General features: G+C 53.3%; 1 protein-coding gene across 2 annotated transcripts in view; it reads left to right on the top strand.

Annotated features, from left to right (window-relative positions):
* KAZN (kazrin, periplakin interacting protein) overlaps positions 1-19,106 on the top strand; it is a gene marked incomplete at both ends in the record, with an annotated part of 461,871 nt that overhangs the window by 410,486 nt on the left and 32,279 nt on the right. The window contains 4 exons of one of the 2 annotated variants that reach the window (XM_082672291.1): positions 351-540; positions 2,557-2,687; positions 5,825-5,875; positions 7,351-7,474. In XM_082672291.1, the coding sequence (XP_082528417.1) occupies positions 351-540; positions 2,557-2,687; positions 5,825-5,875; positions 7,351-7,474 (496 nt within the window). Of the gene's footprint in view, positions 1-350; positions 541-2,556; positions 2,688-5,824; positions 5,876-7,350; positions 7,519-19,106 lie in introns of those variants that run through there. The other variant, XM_082672292.1, reaches the window with a different exon arrangement.

The following is a 19,106-nucleotide window of genomic DNA, read 5'->3' as shown; positions in this document are numbered from 1 at the left end:
TCGGAGGTTTAATTGGGGAGGAGGTAAGGTGCTGAAAGGCAAAACACCATTTTCTTACCATCTCATTCAAATCCCAGCTGGTTCTTGGAGAACCCGAAAGAATGGGTGCTAAGTGTGTCCTCGGTCCCCCTTTGTGTTCTCACTTTGTGTTGGCAGGAACTAAGGGGTAACTAACCCCAAAGCAAACCCTCATGTGAGGTACTGATTGGCACACAGTGCAGAGCCAGAGACACCCTGGCACAGAGGTTGGATTCGTGGCTTTCTCACGATGGCGGGTAATGGCCAAGCAGTAGGCCAAGAGGTCCCCTTGATCACGTCGTCTTCTTCCTGTCCCCCGGCTCTCTCTCCAGGCCAAGCAGTCCTTAGCCACGCTGACCAAGGATGTCCCCAAGCGGCATTCACTCGCCATGCCTGGCGAGACGGTGCTTAATGGCAACCAGGAGTGGGTGGTGCAGGCGGACCTCCCACTGACCGCAGCCATCCGGCAGAGCCAGCAGACTCTCTACCACTCACACCCCCCCCACCCTGGGGACCGGCAAGGTGAGTCCAGCCCAGCCACAGCTCCAGGGGTGTCTCAGGAGGCCATCTGGCCCACTGGGAGGGGCGGCCTCTTTATTCACACTATAGCTGCTTTTAGGGGGGTGTAGGGGAGAGGCCATGGCTCAGAGGACTGAAAAGTCTAAGAGATGGACCTCAGGCATAGCTGGATACCAAGGTTCAGACAATACCTGGGTCTGTCTGACTCTCTCCATCTCTCAGCTCTGCCTGCCTCCATTCAACCTCATCTTTAGGCCACCTCTTTTCACAAAGCAGAAAACAGTCTCCAGCAGTTTCAGGCTTTTAGGGCCCTTGAAGCTCAAAAGTCTTGAGAAAGAGAAATCTTTCTCTGTGTGTATAGTAAATCCCAAAGAAGGACTCTGATTGGCCAGCCAGGGTCACATGTCTACCTCTGGACCAATCACTGTATCTGGCAGTGGATGCACTGATTCTCCAGTCTAAGTCACATGGGCGTCCTTTGGCAGAGGAGACAGTGTGAGCTCCTTGATTGACAGCTCCAGGTAATCACTGGATGTGTGGGAGGGGCAGAAATAAGTGTTAGGGGTGTTTGCTGCAGGCACCGAGGGGAAGAGGGGCCCAGCCTGTGGTCAGCATCTGTACCCATGGGCCACAGTAGAAGCCCCAAACTCCTCTGTACATCTGCGGCCCACTTGGCCCCATTTTCTGTCCCTCCTGTGAGTGGTCGCATTTGTGTGACAGATGCAGGTTGGAGACAGGCAGCTGGTTTCTGGAGCCTGTGGGTCCTGCCGTCACCTAGCTGGGAACCCAAGTCCCTGACTCCAAAGCCCCACGCTCCTCCGTATGACCATATGGCCATTGGCAGCAAGGATTTTCTTTCTCAGTAATGTAGCCCTCCCTGCTCACATGCTGCCTGCACACAGTAGGTCCTCAGTCTTGTCGAGCAGAAAGTGCTTCCTCCATCCAGCGTCTGCAGACAGGAGAGCACTCTGCTGGGGGACTTGGGTGGGCTTCCAGGAATCCATCTACTATTGAGTAAGCACCTACTGCACACCAGGCGCCGTGAGCGCTGGGGTTGGACATGGCTAAGACACCCAGACTGCCTGCATTCATCAAGCTGGCATTGTAGGTGTGAAGACAGAAAACACATGTAACTAAACTGACAAAGAATGATTACAGATTGTATTCAGTGCAGGGAGAGAAATCAACGGAAAACAGGTGCTTTGTTGGGAAAGAAAAGACAGTGGGGAGAGCTGATAATAGGGGGAGGTTTCTCTCAGGACAGGCTGAGACTTGAAGGCTGAGGATGTGCCTGATGGGCAGCAGGACCAGCGAAGGGTGAGGCAGGAGGGAGATGGTGCGTGTCGGGCACCATCAGAAAGCTGCTGTGACGTGAGCCGAGGCTGGTGGGGTGGGCAGGGCTGTATCCCCTCGGCTTGGAGGAGGACCGCACGTATCTACCCCGAGGTAAAGAGAGACCAGATGCCTGGCTCTCATGGCAGTGAGGAGAGGAAGCAGGGAGGCCCTCTGGGAGGCCGCCATGGTTTTCTAGGCAAGAGACGGTGGTGGCCTGGGCTTGGGTGGTGGCAGTGGGGCTGGAGAGAAGTGGCCAGATTTGGGGCTGTGTTTGGAGGTGCTGCTGCGGATCGGGTGTGGGGTGAGGGGGTGGGAGAAAGAGAGGAGCTGGTGGTAGCCTCACGGCTTCTCTCTTGGGAAGCTGGTACTGAGCATGGGTTAGGATTGCACCAGGCCTAGGGAACGTCCAGGTGGCTGGAGCACTGTGAGGACAGTCACCGAGGCCCCTGGAGCCTTCTGCCCCTTCCCCTTCACCCTGGTTAGGAGGGGGCCTAATTGGATCCAGAGGCTCTCTGGTGACCCGTGGGGCTGTGAAATAGAGGGGTGGAGAGCTGGGCAAGTCTCTTCTCTATGTCTCAGTGTTCCCATCTGTATAATGGGGGCATTGGGTGGACTGACCTGCAAGTCAGTGAAGGCAAGGACATTCTCTCCATCCCCCACTCACCAGCTGTCCCTGCTTTCCAGCGGTCAGGGTGAGCCCCTGCCACTCCCGGCAGCCCTCCGTCATCTCCGACGCATCTGCCGCTGAAGGCGACCGGTCGTCCACGCCAAGCGACATCAACTCCCCTCGACACCGGACGCACTCCCTCTGCAACGTAAGGCCAGCAGCAGCGGGGCCTGGGCCTTGGGCCCCGCCCGGAAACCACAGGGGTGGGAGTGGAGGGGGTGAAGACCTACCCGCTGTTTCCTCTCGTCCACCCAGGAAGCATTCTGGCGAAGGCATTTCCTGTTCTGTTCTTTCCTTTTGCAAGAAGAGATGGATGTGGGGAGAGAAAGAAATGAGGCCTGTTGGCTCCTTGTGTCCGGGAGGGCAAGGAAAATCCAGAGGATGGCGGGCCTGGGTCGGCCTCAGGGTCTGAGCAGCCTGGGCTCATCTCTGGTGGGCTATGTCTGGGACCGTAGGCTTCTCCTCCCAGACTATACCTTCCAGGGCTCAGGACCTCACCACCACCCCTGTTTCCCTGTAGAGCCAGCTCTTGGTCCTGCAGGAATGAGCTGGATTTTTTTTGAATCTCCAGGAGTTTTTGCACATTTTGCCTCTGGAGAGGCATCCGGTGAATTTTTTCTAAGTTGTGTTTGCTTTGCTTACTTAATTACAGTTTTTTTATTTCATACTGGGTCCCAGCTACCAAGAGGCACAGGTCCGTAGCCACCTAACTCTTGATGGCTGGTGGGACAGACAGGCTCCCCAGGAGCGAGGGGGTGAACGAAGGTGGGTGGGTCAAGCATCTGAGGACAGGAAGACGCCACATCAAGGCTCTAATGTGAAACACTGGGGTCAGGATGTGGGAACCACTTTTCACGTGTTCCATCATGCGACTAAGAATCCAGAGGGCGCCCCTGCCGCGTCCTAAAGACACAGTAGAGTCGGGTCCTCAGACACACAGGAAGCCTTTCTCAAAAGCTCAGTCAATGTTTTATTAACCAGCAAGATGGATAAGAAACAAGAAATGAGGTGGATATTGTGCAAAAGAAAGACAAGATAACCACTACTTGCCAGTGGGATGTTTATCTACCTGGAAAACCTCAAGAGAATAACCAGAAAAGCCATTAGACTAATAGTGAGAAGTACAGAACGGTACTGGTAGAATATCATTTGATAAAAATCAGTAACTATTCTATATTAGTAATCCCAATGGAAGCATTTTTTTTTCCAAATCTAGAATAACAATGAAGAGCATTTAATAAAAATAGCTAAGACTGGGCTTCCCTGGTGGCGCAGTGGTTGAGAGTCCGCCTGCCGATGCAGGGAACACGGGTTTGTGCCCCGGTCCGGGAAGATCCCACATGCCGCGGAGCGGCTGGTCCCGTGAGCCATGGCCGCTGAGCCTGCGCGTCCGGAGCCTGTGCTCCCCAACGGGAGAGGCCACAACAGTGAGAGGCCCGCATACTGCAAAAAAAAAAAAAAGCTAAGACTAAATTTGAAGTAAGTTGCCTCAGCATGGTGACATGGACAACAGACACTGCTGGCCAGGGCCTCGCAAAGCCACGTCAGGACGGGGAGGAGGTCACTTCAGGCCTGAATCCCACTCGGGGCTCGGATTCTGTTTTAACTGGGGCTTTAAGGAAGCAATCTGTTCTTCTCTTGTTCCCAGGAGAGAACCCTGGTGACAAAGGCTGTCCTGACAGAACCAAGACGAGGAAGGTGGGCCAGTAGAGGGGCCTCTGCTGTTACTCTCTTGTTCTGAGGGACCACTGTTGAGCTGTACATACAGCCAGCAGTGCCCTTTGTTCTTAGTGTGGGCCAGATACCCTGTAGCATCTGAGAATACCTTCCCAAGGGCCATACTTTGTCTTCCCATGGGGGGCCCACGGGAGCTTTGACAGCCAAAATGCTGCTGGAAAATCCATTCTGCAGAAAGAGTTCTTTAAAGGCCTCTTGAATTGCATCTGGCTCAGACCTAGCCTTTTGCCCAACTTGGCTTTGGCACATACCTGAGGCTACAGGCAGCAGATCCGGCATATTTATTCCCAAGCTCGCTTTACACAGAGCCCTGGTGCCAGGCAATGGGTGCTTTGATAAGCCAGTTTTCTACACATAGGCATTTCAGTGGGCTCTGGCCTCATTCTCTTCCCCATAAATTTGGCAAAGATGGCCTTGTACAGGGCCAACCTACCTTAGCTGCCTGCCAAATAGGTTCTGTTTGCAAACCTTGAGATGGGACTAAAGACTAAACTACCATTTGTTCCATCCCCACCCTCCCTCAACCACCTTCATCCCCCATCTCAACCGATGTGCACACAGGTAAGCCAGGAAGAGCCTGAAAATAGCTCCGGGTAACCGTCTGTGCTCAGGCATTTGGCCTGGTACCAGCAGGAACAGCCTGACCTGGAGTAAGGACCTCCCCATCCTTTCATGCTCTAGTCACTTATTTAGAGCAGAGGTGGGGACTCAGCACAGAGAGGCTGGAGAAGATTGATGGACATTGGCTCAGGTGACACATGCTTTATTTCTTGCCTTTTGCCTGCAATTCTGGAAGTGACCACCAGGAGTCTCCCTAGTAATGACTTGTGATCCCAGTGATCTATGGTACCCACCCCCAGGCAGGACAGACTGATTCTGGGATGTGGTGAGGGCTTTTGTACACTCACAGGAAGGAGCACTAGACCAGGGAGAACCAGACGGTCTTGAATTTGAGGTGCAGCTCTGGTTTTAATTAGCTCTATAATGTTGGACTGTCTGGAACCTCTCTGTGTACCTGTAAATCAGGCTAATGAGCCCTGTTTTGGCCCTCCACAAAATAAGAGATTCATTGTGTTGTTTGTGGGGGAAATAAGAGGATGGGTAGTCGCCCAAGTCTTCCTGTCCCAAAATTCTTTATTTTTATTTTTTCTATAAAATTATACTTCTTTATGAAAAGCACCAAGTATAACCAACTTCAGTTCTAACTCTGTGGACCAATTGGGAGAGGAACTTAGAGGACTTTGAGTGACTGATTTGTTGGTCAGAGGGTGTTAGGGGTCAAGAAGCCAGAGCAGGCAGGAGAACATCACAGGGCCTCTGGCCAGGACCCCTGGTCCTGGCAGCATCTTCATGAACCCCAGGTGTCGTCATTGAGCCATTTGGAAGTGTCTACTTCAGGGGTGGAGGGTGGATTCCCCAGTACAGAAGCAGGGCGGTCCCTAGGGGATGGCTTCCTTCCACAGAAAACCCCATGCTCCACAGGCCACCTCTGCTCTCATGTGTTATGTGTCTTTGCTGTTTCATCTTCCTCTTCTCCTTTGGCTACAGGGCGACAGTCCCGGCCCAGTTCAGAAGAACCTGCACAACCCCATTGTACAGGTAGGTGTGCCTTCCCTGGCCACTCAGGCCCTCCCTCCACCCCACCTTGACCGTGACTTCACCCTTCTCCTCCTCAGCCCTCAGCACCACCATGTCCATACTTGGACACCCAGGGCAGACAGGAGTTAAGCCACTACCTCGGTCACACATGGTTCAGTGCCCCAGCCAGGCTCAGCACCTGAGTCTGCCCTTCCATGTCCTCTTCTAGATCTGTGGACCTACTAAGTGCATCACGCATCCCTGGAGAGTGTCTTCTCCTGGCAGCCAAAGGCTAATGACGTGAGCCCTGGGCTCTTTGGGCCCCTTGCTGCAGGAAACTTTTTAAAATTCATTTGTAACCTTTCAATACTCTATCCTCAGAGTGAGAAGGGGGCTGTAGGGAGGAAAACAACATGAATTTGACTGTCAGATGGGGTCTCTGAGATCAGCTTTCAGTCCTGGGGTTCCCACGTGCTGGTCTTCGGGACTGCTCGTCTACATCAGGGTCCACCAGTGAAGATTTTCTAATGCAGATTCCTGGGCCCTTCACCCCAGAGATTCTGATCCACCAGGTTGGGGGAGGGGGGGTTGGCTGGATTTCAGGTAATCTGACATGGTTTGGGGAACCATTAGTCTAGTCTAACCTCCACCTTTTTGACCAGTAACACCACTCTGCATCTTTGTATAAAGCACTTGACAGTTTGCAAAGCTCTGCTGCAGACACCACCCCAGTCCCGTAGTTACCCCGACAGGAAGACCTCCTCCACATCATCATCATCATCATCATCACTGTCTTTGTCATTATTAACAATCCCCCCATGTCACAGACGAGAGACCTGGGCTCAGAGAGGCGGGGGGCTCTCCACGTTTCCGTGGGTAGTGACATAACTGGGATTAGAACCCAAACCCCTGCCTCCCCACTCTACCGAGGCCAGTCCTGCTTCTTGTCCAGGGCCTTAAGGTCTGGGGTCCTTGCTCTTGGCTGACATGAAGCTCAGATTTCCTCCTTCCTGGTTTTCCCGGCTCTCCTATGCCCCCTTTTCCAAGGGGGACTTTTTCCGCAGTGAACTTATTACACTTGCGATGCCCCCTCCGGATGGGCCCTGTGGTCAGCCGTGGCAGCATGCGTGGACGCGATTCTGCAAGCCCTCCACGAGCACTGGAAGGCTGTAGGCAAACTGAATTGAAATGATAGTACAAACCCCACCAGCAGCCGTTATGAATGCTACTTATGTCCAGGCACTGTTCTAAGCGTTTTTACCCTCACTTTAGCAACATCCTCATGACAGCCTTGGATGGGTCCTAGTGTCGTCCCCGAGAGATTCTGTAACTGGCCCAAGTCCGCTCAGCGAGTGAGGGGCAGACCCTGTCATCCTTACCCACTGGTGCCTCCCACCAGCCATCCCCCACCCCCTACCCCTCCCTGTCTTCTGCCCCAGCTCAGCTTGCCTTTGTTCTTCTCCTCTCTACCTCTGCCACTTGGCCTGACTCCTCAGTCACTAGAGGATCTTGAAGACCAAAAACGGAAAAAGAAGAAAGAGAAGATGGGATTCGGCTCCATCTCCCGTGTCTTCGCCAGAGGGAAGCAGCGGAAGTCCCTCGACCCCGGCCTCTTTGATGGTACCGCCCCTGATTATTACATAGAGGAGGACGCGGACTGGTGATACCCGCCTCCCTTCGCCTGCTGCCCGGCGGGCGTGTCTGTGCGTGTGGACGTGCGTGCGAGCGGGGAATGCGCGGCTGGGCGTGCGTGGCGGTGCGTGTGCGCGTGCGTGGGAGCTCTCGCGCACGTGGGCGGGGGGGTGGTGCGGCTGAGGCCCGCTCGCGTGGGCCCCTCCCCGGCGTCACCACCTCTGTAATTGATGTACATACTACAAACGTGTGTGAACATGTCAACTCTCTGTTGTCCTCGGAGCGATACAGTTGTGTTGTTAATCTGGGTTTGTTTTTGTTTTTTTCAGTGTTTTTTTTTTTTCCGCTTTTTGGTTCGTTGGGGTTTTTGGTTTTTTTTTTTTTTTTGGTCCCTTCCCCGCTTCCCTTTTTATGAAACTTGAAAACTTGAAGGACTGCTGTGTATTTGTAAATAACAAAACTATTGTGCACTCCGTGCTTGTAAATGTCCCTCGTCCGAACTGCTACTTCTGGAGCCCGTCTCCCCGAGGATGTAGTCTGTGTTTGATGTTCCCCCCACTACACCCCGCCGCCCACCCGTCCCCCCCGGTGTGAACGTGTGGGACCAGACCCTGTTCTCAGGGTGCGCCCGAGTCACTTTAACCCCCAAACGCCATCGTCATCAGGGTAAGGTCCACTCTCCACAAAGACTTGCGAGCCCAGCCCAGGGGCCCTGTCTTGTCTCGGTTTGTCAGAGGCCAAACGGGCTCTTTCTAACGGCCTGCCAGTTTTTAAATTGCGTTGCCGTTTCTTTCTTTACGGGGAAAAGAAAAGAAAATTGTTCCGTTTAATTTATTTGCACAAATGCAGAAGACTTATTCTATCTAAATTATTACGTAAATATTGGAATGTATATTTTTCCACGGGGGGCGGGCGGGAGGCGGGTTCTCTGTTGACTTGTCTGTTCTATGATCATGCTGCTGCCGAGCTGTGCAAGGTAGAGTGTAGGGTGGCGAGAACCCAGGGACCATTGGACTGCCAAGCTTGCTTTTTTCCGTTCTTTCTTCTTCTCTCTCCCCCATTCTCCCATCCCTGCATGGGAGTGCGCTCCGCCTTTCTTCCTGCCTGTAGCTCTCTCCAGGCCTTTCTATATATATTTATTTATCTGAAATAACAGAGCACTGACCTCAGTGAACAGAGTGCCTGCTGTCGTGGTCACCTTCTCTTGGGTCTGTCTTTTGAGAAAGGCTGCCGTGTACAGGGCGAGACAGCCGACTGCATGAGCACAGGGTACGACCACAGGGACCCTCAGCCCGAGTTGGTTCCCCGAGGGTCCTGGAGCAGCACGCGTTCTTCGCTGCAGCTGTGTCTCATCCTTGGTTGGTTCTGCACGTTGGCTGGGCAGGTGTCATGGGGGAGGCGCCCGTCTCAAGGGGCGGCCTGTTGGGGACACAGCATCCAGCACCAGCACCTCTGCCCTCCCCATTCTGCTTGGTTCCTCCAGCCACATCGCACAGAGTCTCTCGGGATCCCTCGGGCCCTCCTCCAACTTGTCATAGCAGCCTGAGCCTGCTCACCCGAGGAGAGAAGGGCTGGCAGGAGCATCTGCCTATTTGGAGAGCAGTGTTGGCCCCGGTGAGGCTCCACCAGCAAAGGAACCGTGAGCACTGTAACACCGGGTGATGGAGAACACGTGAGCTTCTAAGCCAGGGCCTCCCGAAGTCTAAAACTAGCTTTCCCTTTTCTTTTAACCTGTGACTCCCCGCCTCTGCACCACCTTAAATACTAACAGCTCAATTCACACACCCTCTAAACAACAGTAGTTGCGCTTTCTGCTAGCAGTAACGTTTTCAGCTCTTACCAAGAAACAGGAGAATTTTAAATGCTGGAGCATGTCTTATCAGAAGGGATAGGATATTTTGTCCAAAGTCTTTAAAACAAACAGAAAAGCCCCAGTCAGCTGCTCCCTTTCCTTCTGACCTGATGGGGGGGTTGGAAAGGAGTAGGCAGGGTACCTAATAAGGATCTTTCTGGCCTTTGGCTAAGCCGTTTCACCCAGCCTGGCGGCGGGGGAGAGCGGCCGGAGCTGGCGTCTTTCTCTACAGAGAGATATTTTAGGAAATACTTTTCTCCCCCCCATGAATTTTTTTCTTTTGGTTGATTTTTATTGTTTGCCCTTTATTTACAAGAAAATAAGATTGCAACCCCCTCCTGGTAATGATTTAGTAGTTCCTTTTCATTTCAGTTTTTGGAAATTAGGAGATAATTCTAAGAGTTACTAAGGATGATTTATTTAAGAGAACTACGTCAAATAGCGAATGAGTTATGGGTAACAGTAGATGAAAATAACCTTTCCCGTGGGAAAGGTTTCTCGAAGGCATGGATGCAAATATAAAATATTAAAAAAAATCTAAATAAAGCTTATTTTAAAATATGATCGAATTCTATGTTATTTGATTGCTTCTATCTTACTCCGGGTGGGAGGCAAAGCCTGGCATGACCTGCTCCTTGGAATTCCAGGGCTGGGTCCTGAGGGGGTAATGGGAGGGGCTGAGGAAAGCTGGCTGGATTCTGGGCCCATCGAGGGGCTGAGGCTGGGGTGGCCTCCCAGAAACATCTCATCTTTGCCACCCTGGCTGTAATTTGGAGGAGCCGTCAGCATCCAGGGCAGCCCGTGGTCCTAATGCACCACCTCCGAGTCTGGCGCCCTGACCCTGCATTCTCCAGCCCGGTGGCCCCAGTCAGCTTTCATCTGCTTCCTTCTCCCCCGTGGCGCTCCTTCCAAAGACCCAGAGCGGGGCCCCATGAGTTTGGGGCATATTACTTCCTGCAGACCTCAGTGGGCCTCTGCATTGTCCCGACTTTCCCCGCCATCCCTGGGGACTGAGAGGAGTTTAAGAGAGAAATTAAAGGATCCCCAGGGCTTCCCTAATGAAGCCAGAGTGGGCCAGGCTTTTCCAAGACCCTAGATTCACCAGATGCAAAGCCAGTCCTCCCCCTGTGAAACTCCACAGTGTGGCCTGAGAAGAGGCCACCTGGATACCCCAATCCATGATCACAGCCAGTGCCTTCAACCTCAGTCTCCCAACTTAACAACAAATCCTCCCCAGCAGTAAGACTGATGGAAGACTAGCCTTTTAACTCCCCTTGCATTGCTGCTAGGATAGAGCTCAAAGCACCACAATGTATAGACCATGCCAAGAAGTCACAGAGCTCAGGACTGCAAGGAACTTAGGGGCATCTACCCCAGCAGCTCTCAACCTGGCCACACATTAAAATCACCTGCCGAGCTTTCTAGAAAAACTTACCAATGCCAGGTGCTACACCCCTGAATCAGAGTGTGGTTAAACCTTCTCTGGTGCAGCCAGGATTGAGAACCACTGGGCTAATGTGAGGAGGGCAAATGGCCCCAAACACACATGCCACAGCTTCCCTCACCCTGACCTCAAGCAGACATCACTAATCAATTAAAGAACCCTTCCTATCCAGCCCAAAGTGGCCTCTAATTTTTTCACTTTACAAAGCCTCAGACACCGCCAATCAGTCAGAGTTGGCATCCAAGGAAAAAAGCCTATTTGCCTTCACTAAACTAACCCAACCCACTACACCTAACAGATGGGGGAAACTTTGTCCCAGAGAGGAGCGATTTGGCCAAGATCCTAGCTATCGCTCCTTCAATCCCGTGGCCTTCTCAAGGGCCAGGCCACACCTGATTCAAATCCGAGTAGCTCTACTCAAAAGCCACACAACCTCCTTTGTTAATCTTCTCCAGACCTTGCCCCAAATGGTCCAACTTCAAGTGTCACTATTAGTCAGAAATTGGAGTAGGGCTGCCCCGGCTGCAGGGCCGGTGGACAGCTGCACAGGTTGTATACTGCATTACCCCTGTATGGACAGTGCCCTGAGCTGTGCAGTGCACAGCCTGCGTGGCTGTCCTCAGTGGCCCTCCTGCGTGCTCTCCTACCCGTGCTGGCAGGTTCTAACTGGCGTAACCTAACAGTAGTAATAACAATAATAACATCTAACATTTGTCGGGCACTTACTATGGGCCAGGGTCCATGCTGCGTGCTTGACGTGTATTAACTCAGTTAATCCTCCAACGGCTCCATTATCGATGAAAAAACTGAGGCGAAGTAAATTGTCCGGGGTCAAGGAGCCAGGAAACAGTAGAACTGGGCGTCCAACCTAGTGAGTCTGTAGTGCCCTGAACCGCTCCTCCGTGTGGGCAGTGAGGGGCTGGGACCCAGCACGTGGGCGCCTCCAGTGCCTCCGAGGGGCCTGCTTTGAGCTTCACCCCACCCCACCCTCACCCACCAGTAGCCTCTGGCACAGCCTAGCACTTCCTTGCTTTTGTGACCTAGTCTATCTCTGTTAGCCTTTTACCTCCAGCCCAGAAAACCCACTCGCAGAGAGGGGCTGGCAGGGAGGGCAGAGCAGAAACGAGCTGTGGTCTAGCATAAGCTCTCCATCTTGGGCAGGGGACACCTCCAACCTGCCCTGCTATGGAACCCCTCGCCGTACCAGAGCTGCCACTTCCTGAGGTGGGGGGGTCCCCTCAGGATGGCCCAGGGGTCCCAGGAGCTGCCCCACACCTGTCCCCCAAGGTTATGTGGCTGCTGCTATGTGCCTCACTCAACCTGGGCTCCCAGGGAATCCAGGTGTAGTGGGGCTGCATCAGATGGGGTCATCAGGCCTGTGACAATATGAGTTTGAAAGTATCTCGGAATTCTCTGGCGTTCCAGGGATGAGGACTCCACACTTCCATTGCCAGGGCCCCGGGTTCGACCCCTGGTCAGGGAACTAAGATCCCGCAAGCCGCCTGGCATGGCCAAAAAAAAAATTTTAATTAAAAACTTTTAAAAGTAAATAATGTCAACTGGCCCTCTCACCAAAAGCCTGCATTTCCTCCCAAACACCCTACCCCAGCCCGTCTGCTCTGAACAAACGACTCTTAAGTTTTTTCAACTCAAACCCCACCAGGTGGGGCAGAACGTGCCACACTCCCCTACCTCCCACTTGTTCCCGTTTTCCCGTGGGAAAAAAAACCTGGTACTGATAAAGAATCAAGCGGGAATACATGTAATTAACTTTATCTTATAAAAGTGTAGATTCATACGTTTATATATAAAAGAATGTCCTAGAAACTTAAAAATAACTTAGGGGTTTGACCTTGACTGTATGTTAGAAGTTGTTTAAATATCTAAGTCATAATGAAGTGTCACCGTACAAGCAGATGGAGGGTACACATCCTGATGGCAGCTAGGGTATGGAGAATGCATACCTGAACCACAACCGCATGGTGTCTTAAAGCCCAGTTACTGAAAAATCTGCAAATATGCAGCCCTGCACTCTGCATCCCCAACAAACTGAATCCTCAAGAAAATTATCCCAAGAGGATTGATCTTTAAGAAGCAAAAATAGTAGCAATTGAAAACCTTGACCTTTCCTTCCTGGAAATGGCAGGAATCCTATTCCCTAGCACATCCCCAGGGAAGTCTTGTGACATTGTCAGGCCAGGTGCAGCAGCCATGCTTCTGAAGCAAAGTCCCTGGAAAACAATGGCTGACTGCTCGTTTGCATTTCTGAGTTTCAGGTTTTGGAAATCTTTGATTGCTTTCTTAATAGGTTACCAGTAGCAGTTAATTGCACCCAAATAAGAGAATCTCAAATTGCATACCTTGCTCCATCTGGAGGACCCTTGCAACCCACCAGTGGCACCAGGACAGGCCTGGGTAATCTTTCCAGCTCTGGCCCAGCATCTGTTTCAAGCAAGTCGTTTAACCTGTGAGCCTCAGTGTTCTCATCTATGAAGTGGGTGTAACAACCCTTTCCTCCTTGTGGGCTCAGAAATGCCAGCTGAATGTGTTTTGGAGCCTGGAAAGCACTGGCCCCAAGGCTTGTGTTCTCCAGGATCTGAATGGATTTATGTTCAACCAGAGGTAGGAAAAAAGTGTGGAAACAGCTTGACATACATCTTGAGCCCGAGGGTGACTTGATCAAAATTTATCCCTGGGGCTGAAATCAGGGCATCCGGCTGCCTGAACCTGACATTCCTCCAGCTGTGTGCACAGCCCTTGGAGGCCAGATTCCCTTCCACTGCTGCTTTGTGAGAGAATTCTGACTTCTCTGCCTTGGAACAGGGAGGGTTTGACATGTTCACCCCTAGAATCCACCAGCTCTGAAAACATTCTTTCTTGAGTTCAAATAGAAACATACTCTGATGTGGCTAGCACAGAGAAATTTAAACCATGGGAAGCAATTAGGCTGCCCAAGGCTGGGTTCTTGAGGCAGAAGCCCCAAGGGTCCCCCCAGGGTGGCATGTTTATAAGGAGACATGTGTCAGAGCCCAAGGCCGGCCTGGTCTGGCAGGGAGGAGTGCGTCGAGCCCTTTGCAGATACCCACTCATATAATCCTTCCAACAACCCTCCAAGATAAATACTGTTATTGTCCCCATTTTACAGATGAACAAACCAAGGCACCGAGAGGTGAAGTTCTTGCCCAAAGTCACACAGCTAGGAAGAGGCAGAACCCGGATTCAACTCCAGCACTCTGGCTCCAGAGTCCATGTTCTCAGTAACTGTGCTATGTAGCCTCTGATCAGCCACTGGCCCCCACCTTCTCCCCCAGGGACAACTGACCAACAAGAAGCTTCAGAAAACTTGAGAAAGCCTCACTAGCCAAGCCCTGTACAGACTAGCTCTTTGGGGCTCAGTTTCTCCACCCAACAGAGGAAGCAATTGGAATAAGCAGGGGTTTGCAAACTGTGTTCCATGGGGGTTCCTCAGAGGTCCCTCAAGAGGTGGCCATAGCTGGTGAAAGAACGAGCAGGCAGGCCTCCAGCCCCACCTTCTACCAGAAGCTCTGCTCTTATCTGTTACACACTGGACCTACATGCAAGAGTCCATTGGAAGGATCCCATGATAGAAAAAAAGTGAGCAGAGAGGAAGAGAATGAGAGAAGGTTTGAGAACCATACATACATCAGTAGTTGTCAAGCCTTGAGTTTTAAGGATACAGATTCCCAGGCTCCACCCACACCTACTGAATTAGAAGGTCCAGGGTGAGGCCCTGGGATCTGTGACCAGCTCCCCACTGTGGACTCAGTTGCAGGAGGTCACATGGGGCAATGGCCGAGGGCAGCATCCTACCCATGGGTTTTAGCACAGACTTGCCATGAGGAAGCTTCTCCAGGGGGCCTTCACAAGGTAGGTGGAGGCCACCTTCCTGGGGCAGCTCCATGGTGCCCCAGTGAGGGAGGAACCACACCCAGGGAAGACCCCAGGCTGCCCCCAAAGCAGAGAGCCAAGGGGACTGGCAGGTGTGAGTACCTGCTGCCTCCCGAAAAGCCTCAGAAGCCCCCAGCAGTACCCCTATTAGAGTCACAGAGAGGGTCCCAGGTCTTCCTAGAGGCACACAGCCAGGAAGTGGTGGGGGCAGAAGTCAAACCTGGCTGAATTCCGAGTCCTAAGCCTGGCCCCCACCGTCTCAGACGTTACCTGACCTGTGGCTGACAGAGGCTTCGGACAAGCATTGGGTGGACCTGCCGGCTTTGGCCTGGGGCCAGTGGTGCCCCTGGACCCAGATGATGGGCCCTAAACTGGGAGCAAGGCAGCTCAAGCCGTGTTCTGTGGAGCGGTCTGGGGTGGAGCTGCTACCAAGGGGTCTGGCAGGGCTCTGCCCAGACCCTGCCCTCAGGTTCCGGAGGAGGCCTGGCCTTCTCCTCTCCGGAAGGCCCACCCGCCCCCAGCCCAGCGCAGTCAGGAGCCCTGCGCCCGGCTCTGGACTCCCAGTTTCCAGCTTGGCCAAGGACTCGCTGTGTGACCATGGGCAAGTCAGTCTCCCTCTCTGGGCCTCAGGTCCCCTCTAAAACAGGCCAGGGCAGTAGTTACCCACTTGTGGCCTGTGGAGTCTTATGAGTCCCGGTGTCCTGGGCCACCTCCCCGACCACACTCACTGCCCTTCAGCCCAAAGCTCCAGTTTATGTATCTCACAGATACAATTTCATCTGGATAAAAGTTCTGCAACATGAAGGCAGTGGGGAATCCACAGCTTAGGTCACATCTAAGCTCCCTCCAGGGCCCTCCAGGACAAGAGGAGGCACAGGCTGCCTCAGGCCTCCTCCTGCCCCAGCCTTGTGGAAAAGTCATTCCCTGAGGGCACCCCCGGACTTCCCTGCTCACCCCTCCTCCCCATCAGAGAGAGATGGTACAGGCCCCTTCCCTCCTCAACCCTGGCAGAGCTGGGAAGTGGGGGCCACTCACGGGCCCCCCCAACTTCTGAAAGCCTGCAAGTCGAGGGCCAGAGATCCTCCCAAGAGGCCATGCGCAGCCCCTGGATGAACCACAGTGAGACTGCGTTGAACAACGCCACTCGCAGTTCACAGCCCTTTACACTTTACAAAGCCCTTTCACAGGCAGACTAGGGTCAAGGTTAAGAGCTAGATTCTAGGGACTTCCCCGGCGGTCCGGTGGTTAAGACTTCGCCTTCCAGCGCAGGAGGTGCGGGTTCGATCCCTGGTTGGGAGCTAAGATCCCACATGCCTCCAGGCCAAGAAACCAAAACATAAAACAGAAGCAATATTGTCACAAATTCAATAAAGACTTAAAAAAATGGTCCACATCCAAAAAAAAATCTTAAAAAAAAAAGAGGTAGATTCTGGGCAAACTCTGGGTTCAAACCTCAGTCCTGACATTTCCCACCTGGTAACCATGCTGCGCCTCAGTTTCTTCAGCTGTACACTAGGGACAGTAAGATTGTCAGAGCAGCTGAAATGAGTTACTATGTGTAAAAGGCTCAGCTCAGGTAGCAATAAACGTAAGCCCCAATGATGATGGCCATGGTGATGGTGACGACGATGATCTCGTTGCGGCCTCTCACCGGCCCCATGAGATCGGCAGAACAGGCCCCCTTGGTACAGATGCCAAGTATGGCCCAGGTTAGTTCAGCAACCTTACCCCAGCCGCCAGGGCCAGCCCAGGTAGAGGGCCGGACAGAGCAAGAGTCTTAGAGCTGAGAGGGCTCTTGGTGGCCTCTCGCCCACCACCCTCACAGCACAGCCAGGTAGGGCATCAGTGGCCAGTTCTGGAACCCAAGGCTGCTGACTCCCAAGCCAGTGCCCGGAGCTGGCACGGGCCACAAGACTCAGCTGGGGGAGAAAAAAAATCCCTGGGTCAATAAGTTTTAGAAACAATGAATAATATTTCCAAAATGAACATTAGCTTTTCAAGGCTCTAGCGAGTTCTGCAGTGAAGAACAACATTTCACTGCTTTCCACCTCGTGTTTCCCAAACTTAACTGACCACGGAACCATGCCTTTGAGTCTGGTTCCGTGGAGTGCTCTGTGGGGCTACAGGGATGGGTGGCTCCTGCAGCCCCCTTTATTCCGTGCTTGGAGATGCTGAGTCAGTAATTCTTTGGTGACCTCTAAGCGGCATGGTTTAGCCATGGAAAGTCCCCATGGCTCACGTGGGATTCCTGTGGGCCTTAAGAAGTGAGGTGAGCCTGGCGCAAGGCCGGGTGGAGTGGGGATCTCTCTCTGCGTATCTGCTTCGTGCAGAAAGAAGCTGGGTCAGTGCACAGCATCTGCAGAGGCAGAAGGGCCCCCGCAGATTGGCTGAGAAATGCCAGTCCCAGGTGTTTGTTTTGCTGCTGTTCCAGTTGTAGGCAGACGGCCGAAACTACTGCCACAGGGTCCTGGGGCGTGGAGGGGAATGGGCATGCCATCCTGCCGGGACATCTGGCCCACCTGCCCTGTTCCCCCTACCAGCTCTGAGCTGCCTAATTGCCTTCCCTGGGACAGGCCAGCAATGTTGGAATCACATACAAATTGGCCCCATGCCTGCCCAGTGCCAGCTTCCTTCCTTGTTAGGAGGCTGATGTCTCTGGAGGTGGCATGGACCTCATGGTCGGGGGCACGCGGGCCAGGGAGGGGAGAAGGCCCACTCTGTCAGCGGTCACTGCGGAGACCAGAGCTGTGGTGACAGGAGAGGGAGCTCTCTGCAAGGGGGAGGGAACCTGAGGGCTGTCCACAAACCGAGCGTCAGAGAGTGCAGCGCAGGAGTGTGAATCATTCCCAGGTCCCCTCTGTCTCTTCCTGCGTGTGCAAGAAACACACATTCATTTTAGTGAGAGTCTGAACCCAGCAGAATTGATCAAAGCCAAGCAATCAGGGAGGGGTGTCGAGGAAGGACCCAGGCTTTGGAGACAGATCTTTGGGTTTGAGCCCGCACTCAGCCAGGGACCCTAAGCCAGTCACTTAGTCCCCTCTGCACCTCAGTTTCCCCCTCTGTACCTCAGTTTCCCCCTCTGTAAAATGAAAATAAGACTGCCTACCTCACAGGGCTGTTGCAAAGATGGAATCAGAAATGGGTAGAAGCGTCCGGCATGCGGCAGCTGCCTGTCCCAGCACTGCAGGAGATTCAGGAGACAGGAAGCTGGGGACAGGGAGACGAAACACAGGCTCTGGGGCCCAGCTATGCCCTGTGCACACAACCGATGGTGTTTCTGAGCTCGACTTTCCTCATCTATAACGTAGGCCTCTGGGAACCCGTGTCCATCGAGGGGGAGGATACAGTGCGTTCACACCCACGCGTCGCGAAGCACCAGGCAGCGCTGTCCTGATGCGGAGGCCTCCGGGGGCGAGCAGAGTGACCGCCGGTCTCTGCTGTCTCAGATCAGCTCTACGGGGCCCCACTGTAGAGTGTTGTGGGTGACGATGACGAGGACCCATCTCTGTGAGCACCCTCACAGCCAGCCCTGTACTGGGCTCGCACACGCCCACTGAGTCTAAAGGAAGCAGCCTTGCTGGGCTCTAGTGCTTCCAGAGCTCCTGGTTTTTCAAGAGAAACCAAGAATGTCATATAATACACCCAATTCTTTAATATTGGCAACTACTGTTGTTTTTAAGTTTAGTGTCCTTTAGGAAAAAAAAATGCCACGGCCCCAATATGTCTCCAGACCACCGGCTCCGCTACCTCCCTTCTGGACTCTCTCTGTGGGCCGGTCCAGCCCTGGTGGTCCTCGTCTTCCCCTTGACCAGTGATTCCCAGGCCATAGGTGCCCATTTCATTGGCCCATGTCCTCCTTCACCAGAGGGCCCTCCTGCCCTTTCCTCCCTGGACAGCCAGGCAACAGGGGGACCGCACTCATTTCTGACCCCGAGCAGTGTCCCCAGGGCTTGGGGTGTTAGGGCAGAAGTGGGGGAGCTGCCCTCAGAAGCTTGGAATCAGCACCGGAGCCCCCAGGGGCCCATATGGCCGGCAGGACTCGGGGTCAGACCGCCTGCAGCCTGAGAGCCCAGCTAAATCATTTCTCGTGGACTTGGCCGGGCTCCGTGGGACTCAGAGATGGAGAGGGTGTGGGCGAGGGAGCACTTCCAGTGAAGGTACTGACGGACCTGACAAAGGGGTAATGCTCTGCTCTCCCAGAAATTTCAGCAGGATGCATGGTCATAAGTGTGAAGAAAGCCATAAGCTGGAAACCCAGGGATATGGAGAGGGGGTCAGGCTGAGGACTGAGGACAAAGGCTGGCTGCTGGGGGGTTGGGGCAATGATGGAAGCCGGGAGAGAGAAGTACAATATGATTTGCTGACCTTCACGGAGGGCCTGCTGTGCCAGGTGTGTGTAGGCACTCTACACACGC

This window comes from Grampus griseus, assembly GCF_964374135.1.
Source record: "Grampus griseus genome assembly, chromosome: 1".
In the NCBI taxonomy this organism is placed as follows: Eukaryota; Metazoa; Chordata; class Mammalia; order Artiodactyla; family Delphinidae; genus Grampus; species Grampus griseus.
This window is presented reverse-complemented; position numbering and strand designations above follow the sequence as displayed.